Genomic DNA, 20680 nt, shown 5'->3' with positions numbered 1-20680 from the left:
AGGATGTAGTGAAAACTTCTAAGTTTTTTCCAAGCTGCACTGAAAACTGGAACAAGTAGTATCTATTCAAGATAGAGATTTATGTCCATCTTACATAAATGTCTAATATCCAGTGGTAGTATAGCATAAATTCTGTAATCCAGTTACTTTCAGCTTTCTATTCCAACACACTAATTGTAGCTTCATTGTCATGGTCTAAAATAGAATCCCAGCCATGGTACACATGTTCCAAACAATACGTTTGAAGAAAGGCAGAAAGAAGGGACAAAAAGACATTGCCAACTGTCTTTTGGTGAAATTTCCCAGAATCTGTCACATAATACTTCCACTTAGGATACATTATGGTAAGCTAAAATATGGCCTACCAAGATGTCTATACCCTAATCCCCAGAACCCTGAATGTTATCGTATATGTTAAGTTTTCTCAGACAGTTATAACAAACACTATCAACTGGATAGCCTAAAAAACAAAAATGTATTTTCTGGAAACTGGAAGTCTAAGACAAAAATTTCAACTCATTCAATTTCTGGTGAGGGTTATCTTCCTGGTTTGCAGTCAGCCTTTTTCTCTCATGTCATCACATGACATTTCCTTGGTATATGCATAGTGGAGGGGAATAGTAGAGAGAACATGCTCTCTGGTGTCTCATTTTATCACCATAGGATTAGGATAGTAATCCTATCAAATCAGAGGCTCACCTTATAACCTCATTTAACCTTATTTATTTAGAGGCCCCATCTCCAAATATAGCCATATTGGGGATTTGTGCTTTAACATATGTATTTATGGGGGGGGGACGGGGACACAAAGATTCAGTCCGTAATACCTTATACGGCAAACAGTAGTTTGCAAATGTAATTAAGGAACTTGAGATATGTTGATTATCTGGGGGGAGGGTACTGTATGATTTAATAACAAGGGTCAGGAGATTAGAGAGGATGTAGAAGCTGTGACAATGGAAGGAAGAGGTTTAAGTCATGTGAAGGAAAGATCACAAGCCATGGAATGCAGGCAGTTCGCAGAAACTAGAAAAGGCAAAGTAATGAATTCTTTCTTATAGCCTCCAGAAAGAACCATCCTGCTGAGACCTTAATTTTAGTCCAGTAAAAGCAATTTCAGACTTCTGATCTCTGGAACTATAAAATAATAAATTTGTGTTGTGTTATGACACCAAGTTTGTGATATTTAGTTACAATAGCAACAGAAAACTAATATATGTAGCAACACATAGCTGCAAGAGAAGCTGTAGCTTCTGTAGATTTGGGGCAGGTAAAATAACAAGGGTTCTATTATTGAGAAAGAAGAAAGGAACGACATTGGGAAGCAATCATCACTCACCGCCTGGAATTTTTGCTGAATATAGCAGTGGAATAAGCTTTTATGTTTGCCTCCTTTGGTAGAGGTTTATGTTTCGTGTTTGGGCAGGATGTATGCAAATGTTTGAAATTGTCCTTCAATATCCATTACACCCTTCTTCTACAACAAAAGAACCCCATGTTTTAGCTGGACATATAACTGGGCAAAATGAGACTATATTTCTTAGACACCTGTATACATATGCCTAATTTGTGGCCAACCACATACAAGCCGAATATTGAATGTCATCTCCCAAGAACTTCACATAAAGTGAACACAATCCCTTTTCCCACTCCTCCTGTATCTCCTCTTCCTTCCTCCTAGTTACAATGAAGACATAATGGCTGGAGCTGGCAAAGCCATTATGGATCACAAGATGACCTTGGGAATAGATGCTACATGGTGGAGCAACCAGATAGAAAGAGCAAAAAGCTCGGAATGTTATGATGCAGAGCTGCTACAGTAGCCATGCACTATCTCCAGACTTTTACGTGAGACAAAAACGAATTTCTGTTCTAAGTCTCTACTATCTGGAGCCAATTACTATCCATTCTAACTAATACATTCCCTTCCTTCTCTTTTATTTATCTCAGAGAACTTTTCACTTTAATTTTCACCAGTGTCTCTAGATAAACATCCATGACATGTATGACAAAGTTCTAGCTTTAAACTCTAACATTGGTGCACTCGTTTAAAGGCACAAGTCTTCTGAACTATTATAATTAAGGGATTTAGAAGGAACTTAGTTAAACATATGATAGCTAGATAAATCCCAGGAGCGACTAACTCGGAATTCTAGGTAATTAGTAAGAAAGCTTCTTTATGTAGAGAGTATACACAATATCGGATACTTCTGCACTCTAAAATTATAGCCATGCATAACTACACTATGGCCACATGAGAATACCATATTAAAGTGTAGAAATACATGTAGGCCATTGCTACTAACTTATCAGTTTATACAAAGCATTTGTAATTTAAGTGTTACTTTATAATTTTTATTTAATTAATACAATTTTCATTTTTATTTTTAAAAAATGATAAAATTGTATCTGATGGAGTAGATGTTTAGCAGAGGCTCTCAAACTCTGTCACAGGACTCCTTTATACTCTAAAAAGGTCAGATTTTATGTATTTTATAGCTTGCAATATTTATCATATTAGAAATTAAAAGTTTAAATTATTCATTTTAAAATAATAAAACTATACTGTGTTCTCAAAAATCACATAATTTTATAATACAGAACTATATTTCCAAAGAAAATAGAGAGAAGAGTAAGATTATTCTAAATTTTTGCAAGTCTATAATACTTAAAATCTGCCTTACTAGAAGGCAGACTTTCATATTTGCACATACATTAAATATCTTATAAGTCATATAGCATCTAGAAAAGCTCCATGATATGAAAGAATGACAGTAAAAGAAGTCTTAGTATTATTATTAGTAAATTATTTTGGCACTGAGGTTTTTCTAAAAGTATTTCAAAAACCCACAGTGGTCCTTGGATTACTCTTTGAGAACCACTATTATACAGAATAGCTATAGAGAAAAATCTCACAAAATTGGACTGATTATAGGAAGGCCAGTCAAAATATATGAAAATACTCTAAATTATAATGAAATACAATTTAAAGATTATATCAAGATGACACAGGAGATTCTAAAAATATATGTTCTCCATAATTTCTCTTGGTTAAAGACAGAAGAAAGAGAAAAATATATTAAGAAAATAGTAAAAATAAGATTACTACTCTCAAAACCATCAGATATAATATTATCTACACAAAGAAGTAAAGATATAAAGTTATATGTATTTATTAAGAATCAGATAAATTTGAGAGAATTATACATTCAAATAAATAAGTGTAAAAATATTTTAAAAGTATGTCTTAAAAAATGCTGAAAAGCCAGAAGAGAAAATAAAGATAAAATGAGCATGACCAAAAAGTAATAATTTTCTAAAACTTTTAGTTGAGACAATTTTAGTTATATTCAAAGTCTGTTTATTAAACTGACTCAAAAATTCTTAAATTTTGAATCACATAATAATGAGAAATGACCCAAAATTTATTGTCAAAGATGTACACACTAAAATGACATAAGAATTTGGCAATTCTACGGGCAAGGCTTATTAGTAAATATTCCAAGGACAATTAATTCCTATATCCCTTAAATTGTTCCAAAGCCTAAGGAAGTGTCTTAAGACAGACCATTGTCCTGGTATCAGCACCTCAAAAAGAGGCACAAAAGGAAAACAATACAACCTCACTCATTATTACAGGGGGGAAGATCTTTAAATAAGTATTAGCAATCCCGATTGTTTCCTAATCTGACAAAAACAATGACTAAGGTTTTGTTTTAAGAATGCAAACACAGTTCAAAATAAGAAAACTCATTGATTTAATTAATTACCTTAGAATAATGGTAGAAAAAAATTAAGACTACATAATACAGTCTGAAAAGGCAAGTGATAATATTCAACAAGTATGTATATTTTATATTTAATTCAGCATCTCAGTAATAAGATAACTTCCTGAAGAATACCTATTAGATATTATAATATCATATTTCAAGATGAAATAATACTGGCATTAGCATCGAAGTCAGAAATAATACAAGAATACTCATTTGCCACCAATATTATTCTGAATTTCTAACCTACTCAAGAAAACAAGAAAAGCAGCAAAATGTATGATTGCTAGAAAGGAAGAAGAAAATGATCATTTTCTAATGCAAACCTTTAAAAATCTAACAGAATCAACTGAAAAATCATTTAAACTCATAAGATAGTGACAAAAAATCAACTTTTATAAAAACACTAGTCTGAAATTATAATTTAAACATTTTTCAATTATCATAAAACATTTAAAAAACATTATGGAATAATCGTAAGTGTGCTAGATGTATGTGAACAAAACTAAACAAACCTAGTGAAAACCATAAGAACTGAATAAGTGGAGATATATACAGAGGTCCCCAATTATTAACATATGACTTAATATTGTCATAAGTCTATGCTCCCATTATCAATTTATAAACATGCCATTAAAATACATATATTTTATTGTACAAATGATTTTAAACTTCATTTGAATAAAACACAAAAATAACCAATTATTATAAAAAGTGGCTTTCAGTATCCCATAGCTAGAATATTAAAATATTACTTTTGATTAGATAGACACAAGAATATCATATGCAATAAAGGTATTATTTTAAATACCTGGTAGAATAATAATTAACAAATAGTGTTGGAATAATTTAATACTATGTATAAATAAAAAGTTTTACCCTTACTACAGTAACTCAAAAAAAAAAAAAAAGCTCCAAATGGAATAATAAAAGTAAAAATTAAGAAAACAGGAAAATGTGAGAATAAAAGGACTCATTTTTTTATAATGCTAGGTCTGGGAAGGATTTTAGAATTATATAAAGAATAGAAACCCCAAATACTCATTTATCTGACCACATTAGAATTAAAAGTTTCTGAACAACAAAAGACACTGTAGATAAAATTAATACACAATAAAATTGGAACAACATATGATAATGGCAAATTTCATTGATACTATCCTTTCCAAATTAAATGGAGTAAAACTCTGTATACCAAGTCCATACTAACAGAAAAATGAACAAAGGATATGAAGGAACAAAGAAAAACAAAATGAACCAAGGCAAGTCACAAAATAATAAAAAAGTCAACACAAAAAAAACAGTTTACTTTCACTAATGGAAGTATGATGTGAGTTAAATCTGCACGTTTCTTAATAAAAAAATCTGTTGGCTTAATTAGTTTAGGCATTTCCAAAAGAAATAGGTACTTCTTCAAAATCATTTAAGTTTTAGAAATTGTTTAAAATTAATTAGCAAATTGTGACATAATTTGAGCGAAGAGCAAATGAGCTAAATTTTGAAGGAACAATTAATAGTCTGAAAGGAGCAAAATGGAAACAGAAATTACAGTCAAAGGGCAGGGGCTTTATTAGAAAGTAGACCTACAGCAAATTCCATGTATTTCTAGGCAAGGAGAAGGAGACCAAAAGGAGAGCTATCTGGAAATCTGCAATAGTGATATATGGTTTCAGAAGTACTGAAAGAGGACCAAGATAATGTCAGAAAACCTGTCTTAAGAAAGAGTAGCATAAGGGCTTAAAGTCTGAAAAACGAGGTAGACAAGAATACCTGAAGGGCATACGTATCAGCCAGTTTCTCTGCTTCCTATAAAAGTAGGCTGCCCCTCTAAATCAGTTACCTGTTTATTGATTCTGTTTCTCACTTTGTTGATAACTAGGGAGAGTACATGCACCCTCTCCAGAAGATGAGTCAAGACAAAGGGTGTGAAATTTCAATCTTCATGCCTTAAGGAGGGAAGGTTTGTTCAAGCTCTTAGAAAAAAAAATAGGCTATGATTCTAGGACGTGGGCTATCAAAGATAGAGACCCATAACACATAGACTTTCTCTTTCCATGAGGTGTAAATAGTGAAGATTCCTGGCCATCACCCTTTCCTTACCTTTTACATGTTTTCTTTCCTTCCTAACAAAATATGTTTAAACTAGGTTAAGGAAGCTTCAGATGTGAGGATGAGGTGACAGGAGGAAAGGGAAAAACTATGCTGCCTCTCAGATAAATACATGGCAAAATTTTCCCCCTGTGAATCTCTTTCCTTTGTCTCCAAGGGGTGTGACTTTTTCTCATACTACATCCCTTTGAAAATTCATGTTTGCAATATAAGAAATAAAAATAAATTTTAAACAACTATTAGAGCCAACAAAGCAGATAACAGAATATTTCACAGTCTATCCCTGGTCACCAAAATTTTGCAATAGAATTTTAGGCCAAAACCCCACTTAGGAATTGCTTTGTTTAATATTACTCCCCATACATACAAGGTCTGACAATTATGTTCACGAACTTGTTGCAACTATGTTGCTAACTTTTTCTTGATATCAGATTCATTATGAATTTGTACCAACTGCACAAACAATTAACCAAGTTAACTATTTGGAAGTGCTGAGAAGGCTGTGTGAAAAAGTGTGATGAAAATGACCTGAACTTTCCTCCAACAATTCATGGCTCTTGCATCACGACAATGCACCAGCTCACAAGGCACTGTCTGTGAGGGACTTTTTAGCCAGTAAACAAATAACTGTATTGGAACACCTTCCATACTCACTTGATCTGGCCCCATGACGTCTTTCTTTACCCAAAGACAAAGGAAATATTGAAAGGAAGACATTTTAATGACATTCAGGACATCAAGCATAATACGAAGACAGCTCTGATGGCCATTCCAGAAAGAGTTCCAAAATTGTTTTGAAGAGCAAAGTAGGCGCTGGCATCGATGCATAGGGAGTAATTCAAAGGTGACAATAGTGATATTCAGCAACGGTATGTAGCACTTTTTCTAGGATGAGTTCGCAAACTTAATTATATGACCGCATGCATTTTCCTCAGTAACCTCTGAGGAAAACGGTTGACTACACCAAAGCAGATTTCAGAGTCTTGCGTGTGCTAGTAAAATTCACTATAATAGTATCTAGATTTCCCTAAAATCCATTATAATAATATACAAGTTTCCCTAAACCTTGATCTAATTACCACCATAATATTGTATTTATGTCGGCCTGTTCTAAAAGAGGAACGCCATGTAACAAGCAGTATCTGTAAGCTATGGGTAAATAACGACCCTCGCAATTGTTTCAGATCTTTAATTTCTTCTATTAAGACTGAGTTTTTAACAGATTCCTTCCTCATGGCTCCTGACTTTTGGTTGTGTATATCATTTACAATTTACTCTTATACCATAAACTCTGATTGTTAAATGGACTTCAGGCTTTGCAGCACATTTCTTTCCTGAGTTTTATTTCTGTATCTCATTTACAGTTTATTCTTGTACCATAAACTCTGGTTACTTATAAAGACTTCTGGCTTTGCAGCACATCATTTCCTAAATGAATGTAACTTGAACTCACAGCTCTGATTCTTTCCATTTTAGGTTACCATAAATATGGGAAGTTTTAAGCCCTTTGGACAAAACACATCTTATCCCAAAACAGAAGCAGATTCAAACACTCTTTCTAAATACTGAAACTTGAATTCCATTCTTGATTAATCCTTTCCATCATTTTGCTCAGAGCATTTTTCTAAATGAACTCCTAGTATTAAATACTAATATTTTCTCACCTTCTTCCTTTTCCCTACTGCCTGTTTCAGTGTTTCTTTGATCCTAGGTTCTCTTAAGCATTCTATAGTATTAGTTTTTCTCACTGTAGTTTCTAATAAACCAAGCTCCAAGTCACTAAAGCCTAGATATGTTAGTAAAACTAATAAAATAATACTGTATCAACCAAGTAAGCTGAAGAGAAGACTAGAAATGAAACCAGCAGAAGAATTTTATATAGAAGATTCAGAGATAAGTTTTATATAATTAAAATTCATTTCAACTACTTCAAGAAATTGAGCTGAGATAATTTCTATAATATTCTATAAATGGTAACTATAAGCAATGAAAAAGCATAGGGCAATTTACATATTTATATAATATGAATAAACAGTTCTTTACAAATGAAAATTATGATATGGTTAGAAGAATTATCAATAACATTAAAAACCTTTAGAAAATTCCTTATAATGCATATATTTTACCAAAAATTTCATAACATTCAAAATAGTCCCAAAGCCCAACATACAATGATATATTCTATGTAACTTCATAGATATGAAATAAAATAACCTTTGTAAGATGAATATTTTACTCCAAATTGATTATCAGCATATCTAAATTGGTGATCAGTATACAACATATCCATATCAAATTGATTATCAGTATACATCATTCAGTGAAAGTCTCTTCTGTATAAAGCATATAAAAAAAACAGGTGAGATGACTGAAATAAGTGAGTTTATATTCTACATAGAGTGCCAAAAGATACTTCACACTCACTTTACAGTTTTATAAAGCCTGCTATCATCTAGAGCAAATTAATACAGTGGCATTGAGTGCTCATAAGGGAAAAGTTTTGAATGGGATACATTTGCCTTTTAAACCTATGTTTTTATTCAATGGATACCTTGTGAGATTTAAGGGCTCGAGGACATTTCCGTGCTATACTTAGAACACATATCCTCAATTATTTGAAATCAGACTAATGACAATCTGGACGTTTTCTGTGCGCCCTTCTAATCATATGAATATAATAGTTGTACCTCAGTCTACAAAGAAACAAGTCCACATATGAAGGAGCATATCACAAATACAGTTCTTCACAAATAAAAAAAGTTCACTCTTGTTAATTATACTACAATGCTGTCTTCAGGTCTACCTTTACCTAATGTCCAAATCAAAACAAAACTCTAAAGATTTTTAAAAAGCACAAGCTCTGGAGTTAAAAGACCTAGAGTTAAGTCCTAGAAATGTCACTTAACTGTGGCCTTTGGAAGTAAACTAATCCTTCTAAGCCTTAGCTTTCCTATTTATAAAAATACCTAACTTACAGTGCTATGGAGAATAAACTACATACTATATGCGAAATATCTAGCACAGTGCCGGGTACATAGTAGGCACTCAATAAATATAAGTTCTTTTCTATTTCCATTGTCCTCAAAGCAGTACTAATATAGCACAAAACACTGAATGAATATTATGCTATATGTAGACTTATCAGCCTTTAGTAAATTAAATATTTCTTTATATTTTAACTACTAAGAAACAATTTATATTACTATTAATATCTGCTTGAAATGATTAATAACCCAAACATATATATATAAAGCATAAATTATAAAATAGTAGTGGTAGGAGTTATGAATATGTCACATTATATTTATACTACATTATTATATGACTTTTCTCCCATCAAGAAAATCACAAGCAGAACAATAATTTAATGGAAGATATTTAAAAGAGATTGAAAAAATTCTTAGGAAAAAGTTCCTTGATACGGCTTTGGGCAATGGTTTATTAGATATAACACCTAAAAATATTTAAAAATATTTTTAAATATTTAATTATAAAAATATTTCAAAGAAAAATAATAAACTAATTATACTTACATGTTTCCGATGTGCAAGCTTTCCTGTTATATTAGTTTCAGGCTGAAAAAATAGATCTTCAAGGAGTTTATCTTCATATCTTTTGTGTATGTAAATCCATTGTGTTTGACGTTCATTACTAAATTTTTGTTGATGTTTTTTATACAGAAACAAGGAGCTAAATATAAGGGGGAAAAGTTGTCATTTAGTGTTTTTCCAATAAAAAAAATTTAAAAAACTACTCATGAGTTTACTTTTATCTTAGAAAACATGGTAGAGTAAATTTAATATCATACTTGTTTTCATTACTATATAAAGCTTTTTAGGCACTAAGGTTTGTTTATCAACATTCATCAGGAGATAAATGAGTGCTAAGAAATCTCTGGTTATATGAATCAGGAAACAATTCTGTATTTACATCTGGCCCTGCATTGTATAATGTAATGGCAGGGAGAACATGACTATATTATCTAGAGAAATATAAGGTAACCTCTCTTTATTTTTCCTCTCCAGTGAAGAAGTAACTTTTATTTCCACCTAGGAAAATTACTGTAGAACAGTCCTATTCAACAGAATATAATGTATATCACAAATTGATTTTAAATTTTTTATAAACCAGACTAAAAAATAGTTAAAAGAAATATGAGATTAATTTCAACAGTATGTTTTATTTAACCCAATATATCACAAATGTTACCTGATAAATGGCATAAACAAACTAATATCATACTTAATAGTGAAGTTTTGAATGTTATAAAACTTTTGGCCCTTTACAGTTTTTTTGATCCCAGAAGGGCTCTTCTTAGCTGTCTTTCCTCCTGGTTCTCTTTGGTAAAATTCAAAGCTTTCACTTTAGCTTTCTACTCTCATGGAGCTACCAGCCTTCTCTTAATTATTTATCATTTGTCGTGGGCAAAGGTGATCAGGACTTTAGTATTCTCTATTCCAACTGGGTTAGAGCTTCTGCCCTACAAGTGAGGGCTAAGAGGAGGAAGAGTCCAAGACCTCTCAGCTACTCTTGCCTGAAATAGATTCTCTAAAACATTCTTAAATTTAATATTTTAAAAGGATCAGACTATGAAGCAATTTATTTCCTGAGGCATTTTTCAAAAAACAATAGGGTAATCAGCTGACAATAGTGGAGACTAACAGTTGTGGTATCAAAGGAGTTTAGAGAGCTTAAGAGACAAATCAGAAAAAGAGAAAATTAAAGAGAATCCTCCTAAAATTACTTTGTCATCCCATGAGTGGCTGCACCCAGCCAAGGGTATGCCCTCTAAGGAGCAATATCAGAGGCTAGCCAATGCAGGGGAAACAGGCTCCATTAAAATAGTCCCGCCTAGTCATTAAATAAATAAACAAACAAAACCAAGTCCTGGGTGAGGAGATCAGTATTCAGAGTTGTTGCAGTATATTATGTAAAATGTCCAGTTTTCAACAACAACAAAAATTATGAGACACACAAAGAAAAAGTGTAACATATACAGAGAAAAAGAACAGGACTTTGAAACTGCTTTTGAAAGGGTACAGATGACAGACATAACAGATTAAGACTTCAAAGCAGCTATTATAAATATATTTAAAGGAAATAAACTTCAAATAAGTAAAGAAAGGTATAATGACAATGTCTTTTCAAATAGAGATTATCAATAAAGAGAGAAATTATATAAAAGAACCAAATGGAAAATTTGTGGTTGAAAAGTATAATAACTGAAATAAAAGTCTCATTAGAGTAGTTCAACATATTTTAATTGGTACAGAAAAAAAGAATCAGAAATGTTGAAAGATTGATGAAGATTATGCTGCCAGAAAGAAAAAAAAATAATGAAGACAAGTGACTAGACCCACAGAGAAGCGTGGGGTACCATTAAGTCCAACATCATATGAATAAAGGTAGTACCAGTGCAGAGAAGAGAGAAAAAATGAGAAAAAATATAGAAGTAGTAATGGCTAAAACATTCTGAAATTAAGGAAACACTAATCTACACATTCAAGAACATACCAACAGAAAAAACACAAAGAGATCCACCTCCTGACACTTCACGGTAAAACTTGATCTCCACAGACAGAGAGAAAATCCTGAAAACAAGCAGGAGAAGTATTACTAGCTATGGACAAGGGAACAACAATGAGATTAACTACTGAGTTGTCATAAGAAACAATGGAGGTTAGAAGACAGTAGTATGGCAGAGTCAAAGTGCTGAAAGAAAAAAAACAAAACAAAATGAAACTAAAAACAAAGAAAGAAACCTTTTATTCGTGGATAAGTCACCACTGAGAGAATCCTAGGACATAGGGGCGAGGCTTAAGTACCCCTTCTGCATCACAGATACCAAGAAAAACTGCATTAGAAGAGAAAAGGAATGGATACACATTAACCAGTCACTCACCCCAGGCCAGTGCAGTACCACACTGAGAAGTCTTCTCTGAGCCTATGGTTTTCCAGTGGGAAAAAGACAGCCCAGGGTTGACATCCAGCCCCAGAGCATTGTGGATGGCTTCATGGAAGCCCCTACTCTGGTGTTACCCAAAGTTAGCAGAAAGGAAATAAATGAAATAAAGAACAGGAAAACAATAGGAAAGATAAACTACCGTGTTTCCTCAAAAACAAGACCCGGTCTTATACTAACTTTTGCTCCAAAAGACATATTTGGGTATATTTTCAGGGGATGTCTTATTTTTTCATGTACAACAATCTACATTTATTCAAATACAGTCATGCCATCTTCTTCTGGAACATCGTCATAACGTAATAAATGCATCCGTCTGGCTGACAATCTTAACTGGGGCTTATTTTCGGTGTAGATCTTATTTTCGGGGAAACATGGTAAGAGAAGCTTCTTTGAAAAGATAGAATTGACACACCTTTAGCTAGACTAAGCAAGGAAAAAAGAGAAAGAGCCCAAATCAACAAAATTTTACATGAAAAAGGACACATTACAACTAATGCCAAGAAATACAAAGGTTGCTATGAACAACTGTACACAAACTAAACAAACTGAAAAAAAGAAAGGAAAAGTTCTTAGAAACATAAAACTACAAAGAATGGATCAGGAAGAACGAGAAAGTCTGAACTATGACCCAGATGAAAACGTAGAAAAAAATTCCTTGACGTGGCTCTTGGTAATTAATTTTCGTCATAACACCTAAAGTACAAGCAACAAAATCAAAAATCAACAAGTGAATCTATATCAGACTAAGAAGCCTCTGGATAGCCAAAAAACAATCAAAAAGTGAAACCTACAGAATGGGGAAAAAATATTTGTAAACCATATACATGATAAGGGATTAATATCAAATATATACACAGGGTAACAAAAAAATGTATATACATTTTAAGAAAGGAAAAACTGTATTAAAATTATAATACTCAATATATACCAATAACAAAAGATGAATACAAGTCATGTTTGACTTCTGCAATTATAACAGGTGCTCAAAGTGGTTATCATCAGTGTAACTTTAATAATTTTTTTTTCCTTTCTTAAAATGTGTATACATTTTTGGTAACCTCTGTACACACACATATATATATATATACATATATACATATATACACATATGTACATGTAAAGAGTCCATACAACTCAATAGCAAAAAAAAATATAATTAAAAATGGACAAAAGACATGAATAGACATTTCTCTAAAGAAGATACATAATGGCCAACTGAGATATGAAAAGATACTCAACATTAGTCATTAGGGACTGAAAATCAAAACCACAATGGGATATCATTTCACACCTGACAGAATGGTCATCATCAAAGAGATAACAAATGCTGGCTAGGATGTGAAGAAAAGGGAACCCTTGTGCACTGTTTGTGGGATTGTAAACTGATACCACTTATGAAAAATAGTATGGAGGACTCTCACAAAATTAAAAATAAAATTACCCTAAGATACAGCAATTTCACTTTTGTGACTATATCCGAAGGAAACAAAACACAACCTAGAAAAGTATCTGCAGCACTATGTTCTTAGCAGTATTATTCATTATAGTCAAGACATGGAAACAACCAAAGTATCTCTACTCATTTTATCTCTTAACTAATTTTAAAAGTAATTGTTGTGTCTAAAACATATATAAATGTAATATATATTTAACAACAGCAGTCCAAGATGCCAGGTGGGAGGAGAGCTGTTTTGGAATAATGAAATGACACCATATGGTAACTTGAATCCATAGAAAAAAAATAAAAGAACTAGAAAATGTGATAAATAGGACTGTTAATATAACAAACCCAATAGAATATATGCTTGCTCTTCTCTTAGCCCCTTTAAAAGACATAGCACTCTACGAAGTTATAATTATAATAATGTAGTGTTGGGATTGTAACAAATATAGCTGTAATATGTATAACATTAACAGCACAAAAAGGAAGAAGAGGGAATAAACATATATAAAAGTAACATTTTTATATCTCACTAGATGTAAGTTAGTATAAATCTGAAGTAAATAAAGTAAAATATATACTCTAAACCCTAGAAAGAACACCAACAAAATAACTAAAAATATACAATTAAATCATTAAAAGAATGTAAATGTGCATTATAAAATATTCACTTAATGCAACAAAAGTAGTAAAGATCGGAAAGAGGAACAAAAATATATGAGACTTATCTGTGCATAATGTTAACATTTAGGTTTATTTTAAATCATCTCATGGTCTTAATATTTTAGATTATGAAATTTACATGCCTACTTTAAATACAATTTTAATTTTTAAGAAATTTTATTTTTAAAAGAAACTGTCTTAATCATTTGTTTTCATAATGACTGATAGGATATATACATAGAGTGAGAAGAGGTACAAATCATTTCCACAACCTATTGATATTAAAAGCTTAATTTCCTCATCATCAGAGTTATTTATTCATTTGTTCTTTCATTTATTGTTCAGGCATTCATTTATTAAAAATGCTCTGTTCTGAGAATACGCTGTAAAAATCCAAAGTTCCTGGTCTTTTGGAACTTACATTGGACGAACTTCTTGATGTGAGATTCCTTTTCTCTCATTAATATGAATTACAATAAGAAATTAAACTAAAAATATATATGTGTATGTGTGTGTGTGTGTGTGTGTGTGTGTCTGTTTTAAATAGATCCAATATTTCATCTCAAAAACATTTGTATAATATTTCCATATCATTTTATTTTTACTTGAGGATATCTAAATAATATTCTAATTAGGAATTGACTAAACTATTGGCCAAAGTACCTGACTTATCTAGTGTCCTTGAAAATTAAAATTCTCATTAGAAAACAGTCAATAACTCATAAGCTGAAAAAAATGGGATGGTTATAAAGATCAGGTTTGCTTCTGAAAATTGGATTCATTAATCCATCAAGATCCCTTTTTTGGATAGTGTGAAACAGTCTAGATATCAAGAAGTCAAGGAAACTCATGGGGCAGGGAGGGTTGAATATGCCATGGGCATATTCACATTGACTATAAATTTCCAAGAATAAAGAATAAAACATGAAAATAAAAAAGTTATGGCATACAGCAGAATTTAACTTGGGGTTACAAACCCCATGAAATTGTACTCAAATTTTATTTGACTATGTGTATATAGATTACACTAAGGATAATGCCCACAACTTTGTTCAGATTCTCAAAGAAATCTGTGATCCCTTAAAAACTAAACCTTGGAACAGACGCTGAAATAAACAAAATATCCTAAAAGAGTAGAGAAAACAAAATAAATTACAATAAAAAGGACAAGAAAAAGCAACAGCCTCAGACATTTAAAATTCACAATGAGTCAGCAAGATGGCAGAGGCGGAAGCCCTGGGACCTCCCTTCCCTGCACCCAAACACATCAATTCAACAAATTGACACACAAATTTCAACTATGAGAAATCCAGAAACTAACTGAAAGTCTGCTGCATCCTGGGTGACTCACCAAAGTTAATAAAAAGATTCAGGACATCCTCTCTCTACGTTTGGCACAGCACAACATAATCAAAAAGAGAACTCCTAGCTCCCAGATTCTCCGAGGGGAGAAAAGAACTGATTCACATATGCAGTGCCCCCAACTTTTCTGAGTGTCTCCCCACTCCCCAGAGGACTGGCTTCTGTCTTGCCTGTCTCGGTGCTCTGACAGGTTTGATGCAATCAAGCTAATTAGAAAAAAATAAAATAAAATAAAATAAAATAATGAATACAGCAGCTTGGGCTGATAGATGCCATAACCTCTGGCTCAGCACAGAGTAATTAGCCACAGCTGCCTACAATGCCACAACCTTTCTTGGGGCTGCCCAAAGTACTGGCTTCTGACCTGCCTATATCAGAGTGCTAACAAGACCTGGAAAAACCTAGGTGCCTGGAGAATAGTGAGAACAGAGATAAAGATTTGGGCTGGCAGTCACCATACCGCCAATCCTGATTCAGCATAGAGAAGATAGACAAACCTAGTCCTCAGCTTCTCCTTGGAGAGGGAAAGAGTTGAACGTACAGTGATCCAACTTTTCTGGGGGTCATCTAAGGAACTGGCTTCAGTTGCATTTGTTCTGATGCACTAATGGGATCTGACATACCCTGGATACCTGGGGAAAACAAAGAGCAAAGAAAGCAGATGGATTACCATGAATGTTTGAGGCCCCTAGAATCTCTGTCAAGCTGATTAGTGGGGGTTCTCCTCTGTAGGAGGCCAGTCCATGATGACTGGGGGACATGGCTGCTTTGTCAAATGTGAAAACAGCAATAAAGAGAGTCAAAGATAATGAAGAATCAGGCAAAGATGTTTAAAACAAAGGAACACGATAAATCTACAGAAACTGACCCAAATGAAAAATCGTATGGGTTACCTGATGGAAAATTCAAAATAAATGACATAATGGTGTTCGCTGAGGTCAAAAGAATAATGCATGAGCAAAGTGAGAATTTCAACAAAGAGACAGAAAATATTTAAAAAGCACCAAATAGAAATCAAGGAGCTGAAAAACAGAAAACTGAACTGAAAAAATTCAATATCAGTACTTCAATATCAGACTAGATCAAGGATCAGCAAGCACAAAAACAAGTCATTGGAAATAAATCAGTAAGAAAAAGAATGAAAAAGAGGGAAGAATAATATAGGGGCATTATGGGATCCAACAAATGGATCAATATATGTACTGTAAAAGACCTGGAAGAAGAGACAAAAAGGACCAAAAAGCATGAAAAGAAATAATAGCTGAAAGCTGTGCAAATCTGGGGAAGAAAATGGAAATCCAGATCTAAGAGAGAAGTAAAATTGTCCCTTTTTGCAGATGATATGCTCTTTAATAGAAAACATCCTAAAGACCCCATTTAAAAAAACAAACAAAAAAAAACCGTTACAAGTAAAAAACAAATGTAGTAAAAACACAGAGTACAAAAACAACATACAAAAACTGATGGTGTTTCTGTACAACAATGAAAAACTATCTGAAAAGGAAAGTAGGAACACAATCCCATTTACAATAGCAGTAAAAAAATATATACATATATGTATATATATATGTGTGTGTGTGTGTGTGTGTGTATACATATACTAATATATAAAATATGTAGGAATAAACTTAAGAGGTAAAAGGCTTGTATACTGAAAACTACAAAACATCGATGAAAGAAATTAAAGAACAATTAAACAGAAAGGCAGGCCACATTTACCGATCAGAAGAAATAATAGTTAAAATATCCATATACTCCAAAGTGATCTATAGATTCATAACAATCTTTAGCAAATACCAATTGATTTTTCACAAAAATAGAAAAAAAACAATTCTACAAATCATATAGAACCATAAAAGATCATGTATAGCCACACAATATTGAGGAAAACATAACAAAGCTGAAGTCATCACACTTTCTGATTTAAAATATATTACAAAGCTATACTAAACAAAACAGTATGATACTGGCATAGAACAGACAAAACAAACAAGCAAGGAACAACAACAACAAAACTCACAATGAAACAGAATAGCGAACCTACTAACATATACAGTCAATTGGTCTTTGACAAAAAAGGCAAGAATAGACAATGGGAAAAGGGCAGTCGTTACAACAAATGATACTGAGAAAACTGTATATACACATGTAAAACAATGCATTTGGAACCTAATCTCACAGTATAAACGACTGTTGGAGAGGCTGTGGAGAAAAAGGATTCCTCATACACTGTTGGTGGGAATGCAGATTAGTGCAGCCGCTATGGAAGGCAGTGTGGAAGTTACTCAAAAAATTAAGAATAGAATTACCACATGATCCAACAATCCCTCTCCTGGGTATATACCCAAAAAATCTGAAAACATGTAGTTGTAAAGATATATGTGCTCTGAAGTTCAGCTTTATTCATGGTGGCCAAGACATGGAAACGACCAAAGTGTCCTTCGATAGATTATTGGATAAAGAAGATGTGGTATATATACACAATGGAATACTATTCTGACTTAAGATGAAACCGTACCATTTGCGACAACATGGATGGATCTTGAGATTATTATGCTAAGTGAAATAAGTCAGACAGAAAAAGTCGAGAATCACATGACTTCACTCGTGGGATATAAAACTGAAAGCAACAAAGGAACAAGGCAAACAAGTAAAGAAATAAAAACTCAGACACAGACAATAGTTTAGTGGTTACCAGAGGGTAAGTGGGGAGAGGGGTAGAAGAGGGTAAATGGGATCAAATATATGGTGATGGAAGGAGAACTGACTCTGGGTGGCGAACACACAATGTGATATGTAGATGATGTAATACAGAATTGTACACTTGAAACCGCTGTAGTTTTATTAACCATTGACACCCCAATAAATTTTAATTAAAAAAATCAACTGAAAATGTTTTTAAAGACTTCAATGTGAGACCTGAAATTAAAGTTCCTAGAAGAAAATATAGGGGAAAGCTTTATGACATTGATCTTTGCAATGATTTCATCGATATGAGACCAAAAGCACAGGCTACAAATGCAAAAATAGACAAGTGAGACTACAATCACTCAACATGGTGATACGTTCTCAGAAATGCCTCATGAGGCAGTATCATCACTGAGAACATCACAGAGTGCACTTACCCAAACCTTGACGGCATAGCCTACTACACACCCGAGCTATATGGTACATCCTATTTCGTTTAGGATACAAACCTGTACAGCATGTTAGTGTATTAAATCATGCAGGCAACTGTAACATAATGGTATTTGTGCATCTAAACATATCCAGACACAGAAAAGCACAATAAAAATACTGCATAAAAGATTTAAAAAAGTGATGTACATATTGGGCACTTACCATGAATGGAGCTTACAGGACTGGAAGTTGCTCTTGGTGAGTCTGAGTGAGTGTTGAGTGAATGTGAAGGCTAGGATATGACTGTACACTGCTGTAGACTTTATAAGCAGTCCCACAAGCCCTCTCCATGCTTCCTACCGACGGGGATAGACATAGAACATCAAAGCTGTCAATGCTGCTCCCTGAACAAGGGTATGGACTAGGCTGATTGGAAATATCAAGGAGAAAGTGGCTGGGTAAGGTGTAGATTACCATAATAATGATGGTCAGGAGGGAGTGAGGGGTAGCCTGAGAGTCAGTAGGAATAAGAAATAAGGATGGAGAGATAAAGGACCATAGAGGAATGTCAAGGCAATGTGGTTTGGGCTGTTGCACGTTGGAGCAGGGGTCACATTAAGGAACTGTGTGGCATTCATTTTAAAAGACGGTGTAGAACTGAGGAATCAATATTTTGATTTTGAAATTTTGTTTATGGTTTCATTGATCCTATCTTTCACAAAGGGGTCTATCTGGCATTGAACTGATGCAATAAATAAAACGTATCTATGCTTTACAACACCATAACCTGTACTTTCCATCCAAAGTACATATACTTAACCATATACTTTCCAAACCATGTACTTTCCAAAGTATAGGGATAGCCTGGCCCCAAACTACCACAAAGAGCTTTTTTACTAAAGTGGCAGCTATATTTCTGTTACTGATGTCCGATTCCATTCCATTGTATCTGAGTAGACATTATATGGTTTCTATTGTTGTAAATTTGTGAATATTATGTTTTATGGCCCAGTACGTGATCTATTTTGTGAATGTTCCATGTGAGCTTGAGATGAATGTGGATTCTGCTGTTGTTGGACACAGCAGTCTATAAATGTCCATTACATCCAGTTGATTGACAATGTTGCTGAGTTTAACTATGTCCTCACTGATTTTCGGCCTGCTGGACCTGTCCATCGCTGATAGATAGGTGTTGATATCTCCCACTATGGATTCATTTGTTTCTCCTTGCAGGTCTATTAGTTTTCGCCTTGCATTTTGACACACTGTTGTTAGGTGCATATATGAGTATGTTATGGATTGTTATCTATTCTTGGAGAATTGCCTTTTTTATTGTTATGTAATACACCTCTTTAATTGATAACTTTATTTACTATGAAGTTTTCTTTGTCCAAAATTAATATAGCTACTCCAGCGTTCTTTTTATTAGTGTTAACATGATATATCTTTCTCCATCCATTTACTTTAAATCTATGTGTGTCTTTATATTTATAGTGGATTTTGCAGACAACATATAGTTGGGTCTTGTTTATGGATTCACTTAACAATCTCTTTTTAATTGGTACATTTAAACCACTGACAGTTATTATATATTTGGATTAACATTTACTATATTTATTACTGTATTCTATTTGTTACCATTGTTCTTCTTCCTATTTTTGTTTTCCACTCTTCTTTCGTTGGTTTTAATTTAGCCTTTCATGATTCCATTTACTCTCCTTTCTTAGCAAAATCAGTATAATCAGTATTTTTTTTTTACATTTTTAATGACTACCCTAAAGCATGCAACATATATTTATTATTTATCTAATTTCAAATAATACTATACTTCTTTATAGGTAGTATTAGTATCCAATAATAAAACAATACTAATTCCTCCCTTCTGTACCATTGACTTTTATATATGTATATATGTGTGTATACATACACATAATACATTCAGAATATATTCATGCTATTCTTATTTTGAATAATTATGTTAGATCAATTAAAAATAAGAAAAAGAAAAGTTATTTCACCTTACTTTTTCCTTTCCCAATGCTCTTTCTTTGTGTAGATATGTTTCTGATATATCATTTTCCTTCTCTCTGAAGCATTTCTTTTAACATCTCTGCAAGTCACATCTACTGACAATAAATTCCCTCAATTTCTGTTTGTCTGAGAAAGTTTGCATTTCCTTTTACTTTTTAAGGACAACTTTGTAGAGTGCAGATTTCTAGGTTGGTGACTTTTTCTCTCAATGTTTCAAAT

At 32.9% G+C, this 20680-nt stretch overlaps 1 protein-coding gene across 1 annotated transcript in view; it reads right to left on the bottom strand.

Moving 5' to 3' along the window:
- LRRIQ3 (leucine rich repeats and IQ motif containing 3) overlaps positions 1 to 20680 on the bottom strand; it is a gene marked incomplete at both ends in the record, with an annotated part of 135673 nt that overhangs the window by 68008 nt on the left and 46985 nt on the right. The window contains one exon of the mRNA XM_081056713.1: positions 9413 to 9569. Coding sequence (XP_080912839.1) covers positions 9413 to 9569 — 157 coding nt within the window. The remainder of the gene's footprint in view (positions 1 to 9412; positions 9570 to 20680) is intronic.

This window comes from Rhinolophus hipposideros, assembly GCF_964194185.1.
Source record: "Rhinolophus hipposideros genome assembly, chromosome: 8".
In the NCBI taxonomy this organism is placed as follows: domain Eukaryota; kingdom Metazoa; phylum Chordata; class Mammalia; order Chiroptera; family Rhinolophidae; genus Rhinolophus; species Rhinolophus hipposideros.
This window is presented reverse-complemented; position numbering and strand designations above follow the sequence as displayed.